Source organism: Schistocerca cancellata, chromosome 2 (assembly GCF_023864275.1).
Source record: "Schistocerca cancellata isolate TAMUIC-IGC-003103 chromosome 2, iqSchCanc2.1, whole genome shotgun sequence".
Lineage (NCBI taxonomy): Eukaryota > Metazoa > Arthropoda > Insecta > Orthoptera > Acrididae > Schistocerca > Schistocerca cancellata.
In genome coordinates, this window is record NC_064627.1 from 700,021,133 (window position 1) to 700,039,154 (window position 18,022).

Consider the following 18,022-nt stretch of genomic DNA (forward strand, 5'->3'; position numbering starts at 1 on the left):
CTTTAAAAACGTTATGTTACGATCTTTGTTGGATATTTCCTCTTCTCTCTCACATGCCAACATGCACCAGGGGGTTTAAGGGGAGCCGGAGGTGCTTATGCTGCCCATGTTAAAATCACTAAGTTTGAGGAACATTTATGAATAAACTACCAAATAGAAAAATTTGAATTTTTTTTACATATAGAGTGGTATAGTATTGCAGTTATGACAGAGGGATTTTGGAGTATCTTTTCTAGTTTCCTTCCAATTATTTTTTTTATTAATGACCCAAATTTTTTTACAGATAATTGCTTTATAATTAAACTGAAATGAAACTACGGAACATATTGCCAAATGGCTGTGTTACAATGTAAGTTTGACCACTAGGAGTGCTGAATAAAAATTTCATCTCTCTAGCTTGAGTGGATTTTGAGAAAATGTTCCTTATATTCGAAAAATTCTAATTTATGGGAAATGGCTATCAAAGTTTCTCAATACATTCCTGCACTATAGGATGGATTATCAGGGTCTTCTTCTTCATCCTCCAAAAGCTTCCTCTTCTGTCTTCTTTTCTGGCCTGTTGTTCCATCATACTTCATATGCCTTTCTCTTCTTTCTGCTCCTCTTCTCCTTTCTCTGTCAATATTTCTTAGTGCTCGTACAGTGTTCACCCCAGCTGTAAATCCTAATACCTTCAGAACTTCACACTGTTCCCTTGGTTGTAGGTTGCAATTGCATCATAAATGCCAAAGTGCAGTGTTTTTATGCTTACAAACACCCTTTTAGGAATCACTTTCCAAATCAAATTATTTATGCTCTCATGAGGATACTACGTCTTTCCGTGTAGACATTTGTGTAACAATTCTGGCTGTGCTAAGTCATGAAAAATTGGTTTTATTGCATTTATCACAGCTGCTGGCAAACCATGTTTGTGATCATAGTCCTTTTTTGCATTATATTTGCACCAGGAATCTTTTGGGTACAGGCTGTGTTGAGGGTATTCATTGGAAGAGGCAGTATGAAGGAACAATGCCCACACTGCTTTTCGCATGTCACTAACATTACTAGTATTTTGCCTTATAGCATACCCATAGTATCTCTGTAGACGTTCAATCACCTCATCAGTACGCCTGCCTCTCCCTCCTATTGTCTTTCCATCACTGAGCTTATTTGAACCCAAAGTTTGTTTGAGCCTTCGAAGCCGTGCACCCATACACTTATGCACATGCCCAATGCATTCCAACTTTTCAACTACAAATTCATTTCCATATGGTTTCAGTTCCTCTACAGTCTTGAAACCTTTGGAGTCACCATCCCCAAGGTAGTATTTGTGCCTAACGTTGTATCTGGGAACTGAACGTTCAAAAATTTGTTTCACTCCATCCACTTCCATTGCTCCACTTGATCCACTAAAATTTGCCTCACAGTTTCCACTGTGCTCTCCTTTGATTTTATTTTTGCACCTACAATGTTTTGATAATATTGCAACATCTATCACTTTTGCACTATCACCACAAGTAGCAGTTACAATCCCATTCAGGGATTTATGACCCCTCTTTTGCCAGGAACCTCTAATGCCACTACCAAATCCCTAGAACCACCATTCATTTCTACAGATTTCTCCACTGCTTCCTTCATGGTTTTCAAAGCCACATCTTCAACAGAGGTTCCTACCAGTTCACAGTAGTACCCAAATTTGCTTGGAGGCGATGGCAAGTTCATAATACCACAAAACAGTTTACCAGCAGCAGACCCTTTTCCGATGGATCGAAGACCATACACAAGTCGAACAGTCACATCAAACACTCTAGATCGTCCATTTTCACCAAAGAGACTGGCATATGAATTGTAGAAAGTCACTTGATACTTGCAACATGCACAGATTATCTTCATCTCACAAGCTAAACCAAAGTGCTTTGTTATCTCTAGTCCCACTCCTACACTTGAACACATTTTGCACAGAACACTTTCTTTCAGCACAGAAGATAATAATCCAATATTCAGTACTTCGTTAATATCATCACTGTCACTAACATATTCACTAAATCTGTCACTTCCACCAGTCAGCTTCTTGCTAGAAGATGTCACAGGGCTAAGGCCGGCCATGTGTTGCTTAGCAGAAGAACGCACTGTTTCAGTAATTGTAGTATCGCAACTTGGTATTAGTGTTAATTTTCTTTTCCCTACGTTCTTCCTCTTCTTATATACACAGTTACTAAAACGTCGCATCGTAACCAGAACATCGCAACAATAGGCGCAACACTGAACTATTTCGAAATGGTAAACAGCAAAGAGACGATGTTCCCCGCTCTTAGCGCTTCATTTGTCACAGAAAACAATGTAGCCAACCCTTGCACACTCGCTGTATGCGTAACATAAGGCGCTGTATGCGTAACAGGCCGAGAAAATCCCAAGCAGTTCGCCAGGAAGTAACGAGAGGGTGTTAGATGCATTCAGCGGCCGCCAATTTCCTCTGCAGGCGTGGGGGAAAATTGTAATAACTCCACTTCTAGGGCGAGTAGAACAATAATTCAATGTTTACATTAAAGAGGAATGTTACAATTAATTTTCAGTAGCAAAAAAAAATCGTAATTTTTTGGATTTGACCACTTCCGGCTCTCCTTAAAACCCCTAAGTGCGTGTAACAGTTCATGTGTATCTCAGTGGTGCCTCCAAGGCTTATAATTCATTCCGCTGGTCCTGTAGATACTCGGATATCCGTTAACCAAGGCGGAACGGGCAGGGGGACGTGGTTCATTTGTTACCACCTGGCCTCAGTAATCTAACAAGGACAGATGAATTTGCAGGCAGACTGCAGTAAATCTCGTCTACATATACAGCAGCATGAGCTTGGAAAAAAAGCATAAAAACTTTCCCTATTCTATGGCTATACACGGTTTTACGGGTATTTCATGGAGATAACTTTTTTGTGGCAATTCATCGTACCTGTTTCCCGCCCCCACTCTCCCTCTCTCTCTCTCTCTCTCTCTCTATCTCTCTCTATCTCTCTCTCTCAGTACTGCTAATTGAAACTACTCATTCTTCAAATCTGTAATAGCAGTTACAACCAACAACCAAGGAACAGACTGTAATAATAACTGAAATAGTAATTTGCGGCATCAAAGTAGCTATGCACGTGTTTTCCATTTGGCATAAATAATTAATCGAACAATCGACCAAAATCATAAAACAAAGAATAAATAGGATTAAAATATCCATGTGCGCAGGTTATGTAGCAACCGGACATTGTTGTAGCGCATCACGTACGACGCTGCAAGCTTCTCCTTCGCATTCGTTTCTTAGACTGCCGACAACCTACCTTTTATGTGGTAACAATTTTTACATCGGCGTACATATTATCAAGCAAGGTAGCGCAGGTAGTTAGTTCACTGTAGGACAACGGTTCAAATCCCCTTCCGGCCATCCAGATTCAGGTTTCCCGTAAGCCAAATCGCTTAACGCAAAAGCTGAGATGGTTCCTTTTAAAGGGCACGGACAAATTTCTTCCCATACTTCCTTAATCGGAGCTTGTACTCCCTCTTTAAGACCTCGTTGTCGATGGGACGCTAACCGATATCCTTTCTTCCCCAGGGAACGTATTGTGGAATATCTGAAAAGAAAGTTGGACATTATGTTGTTTCACAGAATTTCCCAGCTTGAAAGGTAGCTGGAAATATAACTCGCTGTTGCAAATTAAATCATTGTAACAATTATTGTTATTGAAGAAATTCTGATTTTTCAGGAGAGTTTGGAAGCTCTGGAGTGGGACTTGCCATTTCGCAGTCGCTGATCCTCACCGGCATGCTTCAGATCGGGATTGTCCAGACGACGGAAGTCGTCAGTCAGATGACGTCAGTAGAGCGAGTTATTGAGTACACCAAGATCCCAGCAGAAGGCGCGCTTGAATCAAATACAGGTAAGCAAATAGTTCCGAGTATGTGAACTGCCCCAGAAATCGCATTACTTGTAGAAAAAAACAGACAGCTTATCTACCCATTTTGTACCACAGTTTTTACGAACCCATAAGATATGCTGGTTTCATAGTGCCTTTGATGGCCTGAACAGCTTGTGATACTTCTCCGTGCCTGATAATTGGTGGATGACACCGGATGAGCACGTACAAGTACATTAGAAATAGCCGTAGCCTGCTATTCGGCGGTGTTACAGATCCATTGCTTAGCGCTGAAGTTCAGAGAATCTGGAGGCCAGATCATCAAGGTGAACTTAACATCACTACAATAACTATCCTGAAATCTACATTTATATCTACATCACACTCCGCAAGCCACCTAGTGGTGTGTGGCGGAGGGTACTTTCGGTACCACTATCTGATCCTCCAACCCTGTTCTACTCGCGAATAGTGCATGGGAAGAATGATAATAGATAAGCCTCTGTATTGGCTCTGATTTCTCGAATTTCCTCCTCGTGGTCACTACGCAAGATGTATGTGGGGGGGAGTAATACGTTCTCCGGCTCCTCCTGAAAAGTTCTGTCCCGAAATTTCAATAGAAAATCTCTCTGTGATGCCCAACGTCTCTCTTGTAACGTCTGCCAGTAGAGTTTGTTTAGCATCTCCGTAATGCTCTCTCCCCAGCCAAACGATCCCGTGACGAAACGCGCTGCTCTTCTTTGGATCTTCTCTATCTCCTGTATCAGTCCTACCTGATAGGGATCCCAGATAGATAAACAGTGCTCAAGAATCGGGCGAACAAGCGCCTTATAAACTTCTTTCGTGGATAAGTTACATTTCCTTAAGATTCTTCCGATGAAACTGAGTCTGGTGTCTGCTTTTCCCACTATCTGTTCAATGTGGTCATTCCACTTTAGGTCGCTCTGGATAGTTACGTCTAGATTTTGACGGCAGTCGCTATCTCCATCAGTTTGTCATCAATATTGTAGCTGGACAGTTGATTTCGCAATGTTACGAATGCGGCAATGTACTGTTGGTAAGCAACCAGCTGAAACATTCTTTATGAGGCTCAGAAAATACATCTCGTGAAAGGATGTGATAATATGGATGTAATCCATTACTTCCACGATTCTTCTACAACAAAAACAGGTTCGAAGGAGATGCAGGAGATATTCCCCTCTGCATAATACTTATGACTTCACGATTAAAACCTTCCTAGGCTATCTTTACGAAAATTTTAACTATAAATATTAATTAGCGTTGTGTAACTATTACTTTTCATTGCAAGAATTTTCGAATATCGTTAAATTATTTTCCATTCCATTTTAGAGATCGCAGTTGCTCAAATATCTCGACAGATAGAAAATACTAAACAAACTATCACTGCAATGAGCGATTAGGGAGACCCATGGCCATTAGCCTGTTTACCAGCATTAAGTGAGGTCTATATATATATATATATATATATATATATATATATATATATATATATATATATATTGCAGCCTCCTTCGTGTCTCTCGTGTAGAAACCGCGAAGTCAAAATTAGGGTAATTACAGAGTGCTGAGTGGCATTTAAGCACTCATTCTTCTCGCGCTCCATATGTGAATACAACGAGAAGAAGCCGTCACAACTGATAGAATGGAAAGTATCCTCTGTTATGCACTGCCATTTTGCAGCGTGTAGATGCAGATGTAGATGTAGATATACATGTACAGTCTAGACCTGATATGTTGCAACTTTATTCATTATGAAGTAGAAGGAATATACGGAGTGTCCCAAGTCTGCAGCTTCAGTATTATACAGATGGTAGAGGATTCTACTTTGAGGTAAGGAACTAATGAGATGGTTTTTATATGAGCAAGTAAAGCCTTATAGAAAGATTTACCCAGCTTACCTATTGTTCAAAGTGACAACCGGCCTCCTCATTGTTGGCTAATGTATTCTCGGAACTGAGCTCTAGGTTTATCATTAGTAGCGAATACTTCCGCAGCTTGCTTAATGACAGCGCTGTATTCTCTGCTCCAACAGCACAAATTTCAACCAAACTGGGTACACGTATCCGTTACTGGCAGGCAACAATCGCTGTGGGGGGTAAAAGCCACCTACTTATCATAGTTCAGGCGATATGGCGTCATAAACTGTGAGATGCTTGAGAAACTACCACATTGTGCTTGACATTTAAATTTATTGCTTCGTTGATACTAACACTGTTCTTCACATATTTAGCTGGTCAATATCCACATGTGCCGCTAAATGTACCTACACAAATAAATCGTACGACTCGTAGCCCAAGGGATATGACGTCATAAATACTGAGACGCGCTGTGCATGCAGTTTTAATGCATTTGTTCTTTACTACTAAGACACTCCTGTAGTTGAGTCAACTTAAGGAAATCCCTGGCACCTGACAGCGTTTTTGACAGCTTTTCAACTGCGAAGCGGTAGTAGGCGGAAACGGTAGCCGTCTATACGTGCAGAGTTATGAAGAGGCGTTGCCATAGATACGCTTACAGAATCACGTGAAGCAGCTGCTCCCAGCGTACGGAAGCTGTGCGGGTTGATGTGTCTTAATTTGGGTGCTGTACTTCACATTAGTACATTATGTATATGTCTCAGTGCGACTGTCTTCTAGTTTCAAATGTGTTTTCAGGAATTTACGCAAATGAAATTTTTTCGATAATTCACTACAAACGCAGTTCATTTTTTGTTTTCGTTCCTAATAGAAAATTGGCAAAATGTAAAATCGGGCAATGCCGGTTTGTCAGCTAGTAAAGCTAGACAAACATGTTCCAGGTTGCTGTATTTCTTCAAGTAAGAAACTTGGTCCGCAGCTCGTGGTCATGCGGTAGCGTTCTCGCTTCCCACGCCCGCGTTCCCGGGTTCGATTCCCGGCGGGGTCAGGGATTTTCTCTGCCTCGTGATGACTGGGTGTTGTGTGCTGTCCTTAGGTTAGTTAGGTTTAAGTAATTCTAAGTTCTAGGGGACTGATGACAATAGATGTTAAGTCCCATAGTGCTCAGAGCCATTTGAACCATTTTGAAGACAAAATTGTTTGGCAGTAAGACTCCTCTGTTGGCCAAAGAAAAGTTCTGCTTACGAGACCAGAACCTCTCAAGGGAGCAGACCCACTTTCGTTTCGTCACGGTTACGTAAATGATGAGACAACCGATTGGTTTTAAAACAACCGATTGGTCAGTCGATTATTTTTTCGTTCATTCGTTCTTTTCAGTCGAATGAAACAACCGTGGTCACATCAACTACATTTACGTTTTCACTCACCATCAGTGTTGTCCGCCCCGGTAGCTGAGTGCTCGGTCAGAGGGTTATCTACCCTCTGTAATAAAAAAACTGAGTGAACGGATCAACGAAGAACCTGAACGGCTGTCATCGGACGTCCGCCCTGAACAAATTCAACGAACAACATAAAACAAAATGAGATAAAAAAAAGTGGTCAGCGCAACAGAATGTCAATCCTAAGGACCCAGGTTCGATTCCCGAGTGGGTCGGAGATTTTCTCCGCTCAGGGACTGGGTGTTGTGTTGTCCTAATCATCATAATTTCATCCCCATCGACGCGCAAGTCGCCGAAGTGGCGTCAAATCGAAAGACTTGCACCCGGCGAACGCTCCACCCGACGGGAGCCCCTAGTCACACGGCATCTACATTTTTTACCATCAGGGTTTGAGCTGTTTCGCTTAATATGAGACAACCGATTCACTTAAGTCCCTGAGGATTACGTGTGTTATATGAGTGTTTTCGCTCAGTCTCTTGGGCGTGAGTGGTTTCACCGGCTCCGCCAAAAGCAAGGCGGCATCCCGGCCCCTGCGCCGGCGCTGTGCAGCCCCGCGGCAGGAGGGGGCTGACGTGGGGCGCACGGGGCGCATGCACAGTCTGAGTGCTTTTTAATTAATTAGAGGACACCAGTCACTTCTCTTCAGGAAAACGGAAAGCAAACAGGCACTGAAATTGGGCCATATTCTTGTCCTCTTCAGGTACCCCTAGGGAAGCTTTTACACTCAACTCTGTAGCCGCAACGACACATTAGCTTAATTAGTTGTGTCTTAATTGCGTCTGGAACCACTTTATCCACAGCAGTGTATTAATGAATGTTAAGTGATGAAAAAAGAATTAGTCTATGCAGTACATTATTAGATGAATAAATGCAGTATTTATTTTAACGTTAGTATATTCTCTGAGATGTCTTCGCGTAAACGCGGGAGACGACTAGTTTCACTCAGAAGAGTGAATGGAGAGCTTAGTCAGCTAAAACCCTAAAGAGTAGTTTCAGCTGAAACGCCTAATACATGGCTCAACCGACAGAAGAACAACAGACTGGTTGAATTGTGTCGACTGTTTTCATTCTGCAGCTCCAGCTTCCCTCGAAATAGAGTGAATAGTAATCGGACTGATTCGTGAAACAACAACCGACTGATTCGATTCTTTTCATTCTGTTGCTCCTATACACTGGTTCCACTCAAAAGAGCGAATAGTTCAGCTGGTATGTAAAACTACAACCGAATGAATCGATTGTTTTCCAACGAATGACTGAACAGACTGTTTTCATTCGGCTATTCCTAACATTTGTCCGGATGGCACGTAGGCCTACTTACAACGAACGGGGAAGAAAGAAAGAAACGATGGTGCCTGTGCAGGAGGAGGCAGACCCTGCCCTTTGGCACGGCCCTCCGTATGCTAACTTCACCAGTACCGCGTAACGATAGCTGACTCAGTATCAACCTGCAGATGTTTAGGACATCCTTTACCATGGGTGAACCTGAAAGACCCTAAAAGACATTTATGAAGTCTTTGAAGGACATAATGTCAGTCAACTGCTTCCCCTTCACCACTCGCCAGCACATCCAAAGACTCCGTAAAAACGGGGTGACGATGACAACACTGACCTTAGCAACAGCAATAATTTCTCCGTTTTCAATTTTATCGTCAGCATTACTTGAACAAAAGTGATTGCAGAAATATAATTCTGTACAAGAAGTAAACGCTATTGTAGAATATGAGATAATAGGCTATGACGGAAAACAAAGAAAGAGATAAATAAATGTTCATTCATTTTCCGACCACAACACTATTCCTACGGCACATTGAATGCATGTCATTAACTTCCTGTTATCACTTGAATTCATTATCTTCAGCCGTGTCCATAGAACTTAGCTGGTGTGAATATATCAAAAGTTACAATCAGCATTCATCACGGATTGGAATCGTATTTAACATTTCTATGACTGAAAAATGTATATTTGTTAGCTCAATACCCACCATTTATGTTTCAGATCTGGGTTAAACTACTCTGAACAAATAGACAAATATCGTTGAGCAAATATGTAGTCTTGCAAAATTCATGCTACACAAATGAAAATTGTATTGAACGTTTGTTGTGTTCATATAACGTATACCAGAATAGATACTCTCCTTAGTCACTACAATAATCGAACATTGGACTATTATATCTTGCAGTGCAAGCAAAATTACGGAGCACCTACTTAGCATATTACAATATCTCTTTTAACATACGGGATAAGTGAAAACTTTTGGAATGTGTAAGTCAACACACTATCACGTAAAGCCAAACGTAGTAAAATATTTGACCCGTCATTTTTACTCAGTTGTTATGTAAGTTTGACTAATTGTTGTTGATGTTTATTAAAAAAAGCAAAACATTTTTTTATTCCAGATGCTATTCCACCTGCTGAATGGCCGCAGAGAGGGAAAATTGTCTTTCAGAAGCTATATCTCAAATATAATGAACCAGATCCTCCCGTACTGAAGGATCTTAATTTTACTGTTGAAGCTACACACAAGGTAGTCATAATACTAACATTCAGTAGGAAAAGCAGTTTTTATGTAATTTCTGCCTTCTGTGATATTTTGTAAATCTGTTTCAGGTTGGCATTGTGGGCCGAACTGGCGCTGGAAAATCTTCTATCATTTCGGCGCTGTTCCGTCTTGCTCCAACAGAGGGCACCATCGTTATTGATGATATCGACACAAGCCGCCTCGGACTACACGACCTTCGGAAGCACATTTCCATCATCCCCCAGGAGCCGGTGCTCTTCTCGGAGAGCCTCCGGTATAATCTCGACCCATTCTCAGAGTTCGAGGATGCAAAACTCTGGGAAGCTCTTGAAGAGGTGAGCTCGTACAGCATCATATTCGTCTTCTGTGGGAATAGTAAATGCTAAAAAACCAGATGTGAAAACGACTAGCAATCAGATTGTTGTTTAAAATGTGGCAGGCCTCTGATACGAGTAGTCTTATAGAAGACGGTTGACTGCTGAGCTCAGCTTTCTAGATAGACTTGCAGGAGGAACGTTAGTTTGATGGTGGATTCCAAACAGCGGGGCACCTTTGGACGTTTTCATGTCCAAAAAAGTATTGCAAGAGGTGAATGTCATGTTGAGTGAAATAATTCAGTGACAGACTGCAGGTGAAATTCGAAATTTGTAGATTTGTAATTCGACACTCCAGCAATGCTGCTTAAATAATGTTATCTGCCCTTTCATAGGAATACTTAAATAATAATATCTGTCTTCTTACAGGAGCCTTCAGAAATAACAATTATTAAAATGTGAAATCCTAAGAGTGAGATAAACTGAATACAAATGAAGTTGAAAATCAAAGACAAGTTATATGATTCTTTGTCTTATGACGAATCACAACAGAAAACACAACTCCTTATATAGCATTAAGTAGATAAATCATGATATAAATTAAAGATAGAGACGAATCCCAATGAATCAGCAAGCTATCGTAAAAAGTTATGGTTCAGTTCGAATATTTAAGATTCGTGGCGGAACTGTTGTTGTCGAATAACGAGTGATAGAGAAATGCTTACTGAAGCTAGAGTTTAATTGCATGACACTGAAACACTTTCTTTGAAACACGCTGATACTATTATCACAACTGTCAGAGGATGCCAGCGGCATTTCCATTTATCTGTAGAGCTTGTCGGTATCGTAACACTATTTTGTGTCCAGAATGACTCAGCATGAAGCTATGGTTCACTTTGGTGATAATAAGAGAGATAACATAACCGCAGCTATAGTATTCCTAAGGTGACTGGTACTTTGGCTAAAAACACCTTTCGAAGAAAACATTTTATGTCCACTCATGGAGCTACACTTGTCTTAGCTTCTAGTATGTTGTCTGCACAGAACTTTTTAGTCCAGCCTTTTCTGCTACCCACGACACCAAACTCACCTCCTTTCCAATACGTCCTTCCATTTCGAACTTCTTGCTGGTACTCTGAATGGTGGCACCTTTGTTCTCACCGTGTCGTATCCTGGTCTAGCTAGAAGGCGAACAACCTTCCATTAGGCCTCCTGCTCCTTCTTGCTGGCTTAACAGTGTTAAAATTAACGAATTCCCTGTGCTGATGGTAGAAATGGCTCTGAGCACTATGGGACTTAACGTCTGTGGTCATCAGTCCCCTAGAACTTAGAACTACTTAAACCTAACTAACCTAAGGACATCACACACATCCATGCCCGAGGCAGGATTCGAACCTGCAACCGTAGCAGCAGCGTGGTTCCGGACTGAAGCTCCTAGAATCGCTCGGTCACAGCGGACGGCGGGACGGTTAATGCTGATTGTTGATGACGCTGGAGTTGTCGTCCGACGATGTCCCAATGTGCTGAACTGGAGGTAGATCTGGTGACCGAGCAGGCCAAGGCAACATGTTGACACTCTGTAGAGGCTGTTGTGTTACAACAGCGGTACGTGGCCGAGCGTTATCTTGTTGGATAGCTCCCTTAGGAATGTTCTTCTTGTATGGCAGCACAACAGGTCGAATCACCAGATTGGCTTACAATTTTGCAGTCAGGATGCCTGGGATAACCAAGGGAGTGCTCCTGCTGTCGTACGGAATCGCATCCCTGACCATTGTTCCAGGTGTAGGTCCAGAGTGTCTAGCACGCAGACAGACCGCCTGCAGGCCCTCAGCTGGTCTCCTCCTAACCAACACACAGCCATCACTGTTACCAAGGCAGAGCCAGATTTCTTTCGAAGACACAACAGACCTCGACACTACCCTCCAATGAACTCTCGCTTGACGCCACTGAGTTCGGAAATGACGGTGGTTTGGGTCAGTGGAATGCACGCTACAGGGCGTCTGGCTTGGACCTGTCCTTCAATTAAGCGGTTTGTAACAGTTCGTTGCGTCACTGTGGTCGCAACTGTTGCTGGCTCTGAGCACTATGAGACTTAATTTCTGAGGTCATCAGTCGCCTAGAACTTAGAACTAATTAAACCTAACTAACCTAAGGACATCACACACATCCATGCCCGAGGGTGGATTCGAACCTGCGACCGTAGCGGTCACGCGGTTCCAGACTGAAGCGCCTAGAACCGCAAGGCCACACCGGCCGGCGCAACTGTTGCTCTTATTGCTGCTGCAGAAGCAGAACGATGCGCCAGAGCCAAACGCCGAACACGACGGTCTTCCCTCTCGATAGTGCCACGTGGGCGCCCGAAGCTCCATCTTCTGGCGACCGTACGTTCTTGTGACCATCGCTGCGAGCAGTGGCATACAGTGGCTACACTCCCGCCACGTCCTTCTGCAATATCGCAGAAGGAACATCCAGCTTCTCGCAGCCCTATTACACGACCTCGATCAAACTCCTGAGGCGTTGTTAATGGCGTCCTTGTTACCTTAAAGGCGTTCTTCACTAGCATCAAGTCACCATGTTCAATTTCAAAGATAACTAACACTCACGACCGTTACAGGATCTATTTAAAGCAAACTGATTTGCATCCCTATAGTGGCGCTACTGACACCACTCTGTGACTGGCGTGAATAAGCATCAACTTTCGGATGTAGAAACATGTCTAGCTAATTTCGTTTATGTCGCACAACTCCTTCATGGTTCTGCGATTTTGTTTCGTCAGTGTGTAAGCAACAGCAGCGGGGAACAAGAAATACTGCAAAGGTCGCCACAGAAACTCGAAATAAGTGAAGTGGAATGAAAAGATAACGGAAAACTGCGTTTTTCTGTCAAATTATATGGAGACATTCGATTTGGAGGTAGCCGGTTTGATGTTGGTGGTGAAAGAACAGGGCGTGCGGCACTGATGAGGGTGATTCAGATAGGGGTGATATGCTCATCGGGAGGCAGGTGCTATTACAGAGGAGTTGACTGTTCGCCGGCACCTGGTTTTACTCTGACCCTTCTCTCATCGACGTACCGCACGAACATGTCACCACACTAATCAGTCCTCTCTTTTGAAAAAAAGACATTTTATAGCCAAGATCGCATCAACTAATATTTATAACTGACGATGGGTTTCGAAGCTGAAACTGTCATCCTCTTACTTTTAAAATGTTTTGGCTTCACCGTATACTTCGACTGAAATGAATTCAAGATGTATAAAACATGCCATGTAAACGTAAACATTTATGCAAATGTGCATTTTTACTATACATCGTGCACTGTAATAACTATCAAGGTTCCGTTGCATGCAACGTGTGTGAACATGTCCATTTGCACAAGGTGCTTTTTATATTAATATGGTTTCACTGTGGACAAGCCTATGCTCTCCACCATAATGATGACACAGCATGAGTCATATTCATAGTAGAATACTATATACAGCCAAAAATTTTTTGAAGATCAGTCCGCATCTCGTGGTCGCGCGGTAGTGTTCTCGCGCCCGGGTTCCCGGGTTCGATTCCCGGCGGGGTCAGGGATTTTCTCTGCCTCGTGATGACTGGCTGTTGTGTGATGTCTTTAGGTTAGTTAGGTTTAAGTAGTTCTAAGTTCTCGGGGACTGATGACCGTAGATGTTAAGTCCCATAGTGCTCAGAGCCTTTTTGAAGATCAGAAGGTGACAGTTTCAGCTATGGAAATTGGTCGTCAATAATAAATATTAATTAATGTGATCTTGGGTATAAAACGTTTTTTCAAGTAGAATATAGATCTCGCCTTTCATTTTCTCAATATGAGGAACTTCAATAACACCTCCGTTGCAGGCAGCTGCAATCAGCAGCTATGCCTAACATACAGCTCTGGCACACTGCAAGGAAAGGAGCCATTTTCTGCGTGGCAGGTGCCTCTTTCCAGTTATGAGGCTGAACCTACACCATTACACCACTTAATTTAGTGAATACATACCTAAATGCTGTCTCATGATTTACTAGGCGGAAACACGAACAGCACGCGAGCAATTTTTCACGTTACTCAACATAGCACCAAGTGTAAAATGTTTCAGTTACTCGCAGGTCTGTCGGCCTGTGTGGATGATCGGTTCTAGGCGCTTCAGTCTGGAATCCCGCGACCGCTACGGTCGCAGGTTCGAATCCTGCCTCGGGCATGGGTGTGTGTGATGTCCTTAGATTAGTTAGGTTTAAGTAGTTCTAAGTTCTAGGTGACTGATGATCTCAGATGTTAAGTCCCATAGTGCTCAGAGCCATTTGAACCATTTGAACCATTTTTTTTGAACTCGCAGGTCAGTCTATATTGTTTCCGACGGCTTCAAGTCTTCATGGAAGAAAGTATTTCGACATCGAACCATCATCGCCTCCCAGTCAGCTCGACCAATGAATTCTACATCGTCGCTCTCATATATGCTGTAGACTGAATTCCATATCGAAATGGTTCAAAGGCTCTGAGCACTATGGGACTTAACATCTGAGGTCATCAGTCCCCTAGAACTTAGACCTACTTAAACCTAACTAACCTAAGGACATCACACACATCCATGCCCGAGGCAGGATTCGAACCTAAGACCGTAGCGGGCGCGTGGTTCCAGACTGCAGCGCCTAGAACCGCTCGGCCACACGGCCAGCTTGCATATCGAGGCGAGCTGGTTGGAGGAAGACTCGCTTTGCCTAGAATTAAAATAAGTCTTTAACTAAGAATAGGTCACACACTGAAGAAATGCAGGGCTATGTTTCTGTGGCTGATCTTCGTACATGTGAGCGTGGTTTCTTCCCTGCCCCTGGAACGCCACTCACACTACCCGGGCTAGCAAAGCCTGTTAACTACGGCAGGCAGTCTCCAGACAACCACACGCTGAGCCCCTGGCAGGTGGCCTCTGTCTACCGCCAAAGCCCTACCCTAATTGTCCAAATCTTTCCTGTATTCTGAAGCCTAAGCACTAGCAATACTTTCAGTTCGTGTGTCAAATTATTTCTTTACGCCCTTGTAGGATCTACAGCACCTCGCTTATCCTACCATTTTCCCCTCTCTGTGGAAACATAAGCTCTTGCAACGGAGGATGAGTCTAACCTTATGTGTTACTTTCATCGACAGTAAGTCACTGATTACGCTGCCCTAGCACAATTCACAGAGTCACTCGCAGCTTGCAGCACGTTTTTCGCAGTTAACATAAAAGTACCTCGAAACTTCACAATTGGAAGAACTGATACAGGAGAATGACGATAGCCCGATATTCTGGCTAATCAAGTCCTCAGATATATTCCTGAGGCAGGATGCTTTTAGCCTTTCTTATGTATTGATTGTATTATAGGCCAGATGACCTCACAGAGACAACGAAAGGCAGAGAGCTTGGTCGAAATTCATTTCTTTAAAGAGCCGTGATTAGCGATTAGTGATATTATAACATACATTGAGTAACATTAGAAACGTAATTTCAATAGGTTACTTTTGAGCTGTCCAACCGACTGAACTTTTATACATGGTGTATCGCGTAACTTGCAGATATTTCTGCTGGTTACTGATGACGGGAAAATTACATCCGTATTTACGTCATTTGTTGACTAATAATTATAGCTACTATAGTTCGTATGTTTTAGGATGGTTTGTACCTCCAAGGACGTGTGGCAAGAGCAACCCATTAATGCTAATTTTCCTCTAGGCAGCAATTCAGGTGTTGAAGTGTGGATGCGTGGACGCTCAACGGGTAGTCTATACTGACAGGCGTAGTCCACTTAGTGATCCAGTTACGATCATGAAGAAAATATAAACACATAATATTAGACACGTGTTTGTGGGAAGACTGTTCGATGCAGAGGAAAGGCAACCAACGCACTGATGTGCGTACACATTAAGGTACCTCATGTAAAAATATCTGCACTTATACCCGCTACACCCCATATAATATGTGCATTGTCTCAATGACTTTTTACGTATACACAAATTAGCAACAGAATGATACTGCCACCACTAAAAAAAACTCCTTTCTATACATGAGAACTTGGATTGTGACAGAAAAGGCAAGAGACACAACTCAAATGTACACAATTATACTATTATTTACTGATTGTTTGAGGGTGGACACTGGGTGTTAAGTTACGTAGTGGCCTTTCTATTAGTACCAACCGTTTTAACTATTGTTGAGCATACGACTGCTGGAAGTAAAGGAATGGCAGATGAATTCTACATTAAGAATCCGTGTAATCCCCAAAATACTTCATCGACAGTAAGTCACTGATTACGCTGCCCCAGCACAATTCGCCATATATTTTCCGAACGAATCAGCGAGCAGCGTACGAAGAATCGCTCTGATGAAAAGGCAGAGCTGTTCCGATACCCATAAAGATATTGGGCTGCGGGCCACTGGCTGACAATGGACGAAACTTCTAAGGCAAATGGTTCAAATGGCTCTGAGCACTATGGGACTTAACATCTATGGTCATCAGTCCCCTAGAACTTAGAACTACTTAAACCTAACTAACCTAAGGACATCACACAACACCCAGTCATCACGAGGCAGAGAAAATCCCTGACCTCGCCGTGAATCGAACCCCGGAACCCGGGCGTGGGAAGCGAGAACGCTACCGCACGACCTCTAAGGCAAATAAATACATGTAAATAATAAATTTCAGCTATCAGTCGTCCTTTTGAAATTTTATTTTCAGATCTAGATTTCAGCTATAAACTAGCCATTCTCAATGCACCATCATTTTTATCAATGTATGTGATGCCTCTTGGTCGAGCTTCATTCACAGTTCATTCAATTGTAACTTAACGCCCAGTGTCCACCCTCAAACAATCAGTAAATCATAGTATAATTGTGTACATTTGAATTGTGTCTCTTGCCTTTTCTATCACAATCCCAGTTCTCATGTATAGAAAGGAGTTTTTTTTAGTGATGGCAGTATCATTCTGTTGCTAATTTGTGTATACGTAAAAAGTCATTGAGACACTGCACATATTATATGGGGTGTTACGGGTATAAGTGCAGATATTTTTAAATGTGGTACCTTAATGTGTACGCACATCAGTGCGTTGGTTGTTTTTCCTCTGCATCGAACAGTCTTCCCACAAACACGTGTCTAATTTTATGAGCTTATATTTTCTTCAGTGTAAAGTTTCCGAACTACATCGTCTTCCTGGTTTGTTAATAGCGTTGAGTTCTCAAAACATTACGGTTTAAATCAACAAAATCTGTGGAGCTCTAAATTGCACGAGTTTTTTTTTTAAGAGTGACTTCACTACGAAGAGGATATTTCGGTACGTCTGTGGCAAAAGATATTGCTTTATAAGATAGGTAACGTAAAGTCGCAGCGTTTGCAATGTCTTCAGATGACCATTTAGTACTCCGTCCCTTCATAATCACCTTCTGAAGATGTTTTCATTTGATATAACTCAGCCTTACATCGAGAGAGACGTGTAGCGTGTCACTATGGTATCACTGCTGTGCAGGACTATTGGGATGGAGCATAGGTTTGGTGGCGGGGGGGGGGGGGGGGATGGGAGGGGAGGGGGAGGGGAGGAGGGGCGGACGGACACTGAGCATTACTCGTTTAAAACGTTTCCAAATTCACTGGGCCATATAATTATTATTACTACAAATGGAAACTGAGCACGAGATAACTGTTGTGAATTAAAGCGATTTTAACAAGGAAATCACCGTTTTATTAGAAATAACATGAAACAGAACCATTAAAAGTTACAAGATAGGTAACAGAATTTGGGTGTTCTTTGGAGACCCAAATGTCCTAAACAAACAAGTTTAAGATTCTTTAGTGAAGAAAACGGAGTCACACACACACACACACACAACTTTACAAAAAGATAAAAATACCAAACATAACGGTCGGAATAGCGACAGAGGTGGAGCCTGTAAGGTCTGAGCACCAGCAGCGTGTCCTAAGACCGGTCAAGACTGCAGCCTCACACAATCAATCGAAACAGGCATACAGAGGGTCCGCCC

At 42.5% G+C, this 18,022-nt stretch overlaps 1 protein-coding gene across 1 annotated transcript in view; it reads left to right on the forward strand.

The window, feature by feature from the left end:
• The window catches only part of LOC126162479 (ATP-binding cassette sub-family C member 4-like), a 242,101-nt gene that overhangs the window by 204,124 nt on the left and 19,955 nt on the right, over positions 1-18,022 (forward strand). Inside the window, exons 20-22 of the mRNA XM_049919021.1 lie at positions 3,722-3,895; positions 9,582-9,709; positions 9,793-10,038. Of these exons, the coding sequence (XP_049774978.1) occupies positions 3,722-3,895; positions 9,582-9,709; positions 9,793-10,038 (548 nt within the window). The remainder of the gene's footprint in view (positions 1-3,721; positions 3,896-9,581; positions 9,710-9,792; positions 10,039-18,022) is intronic.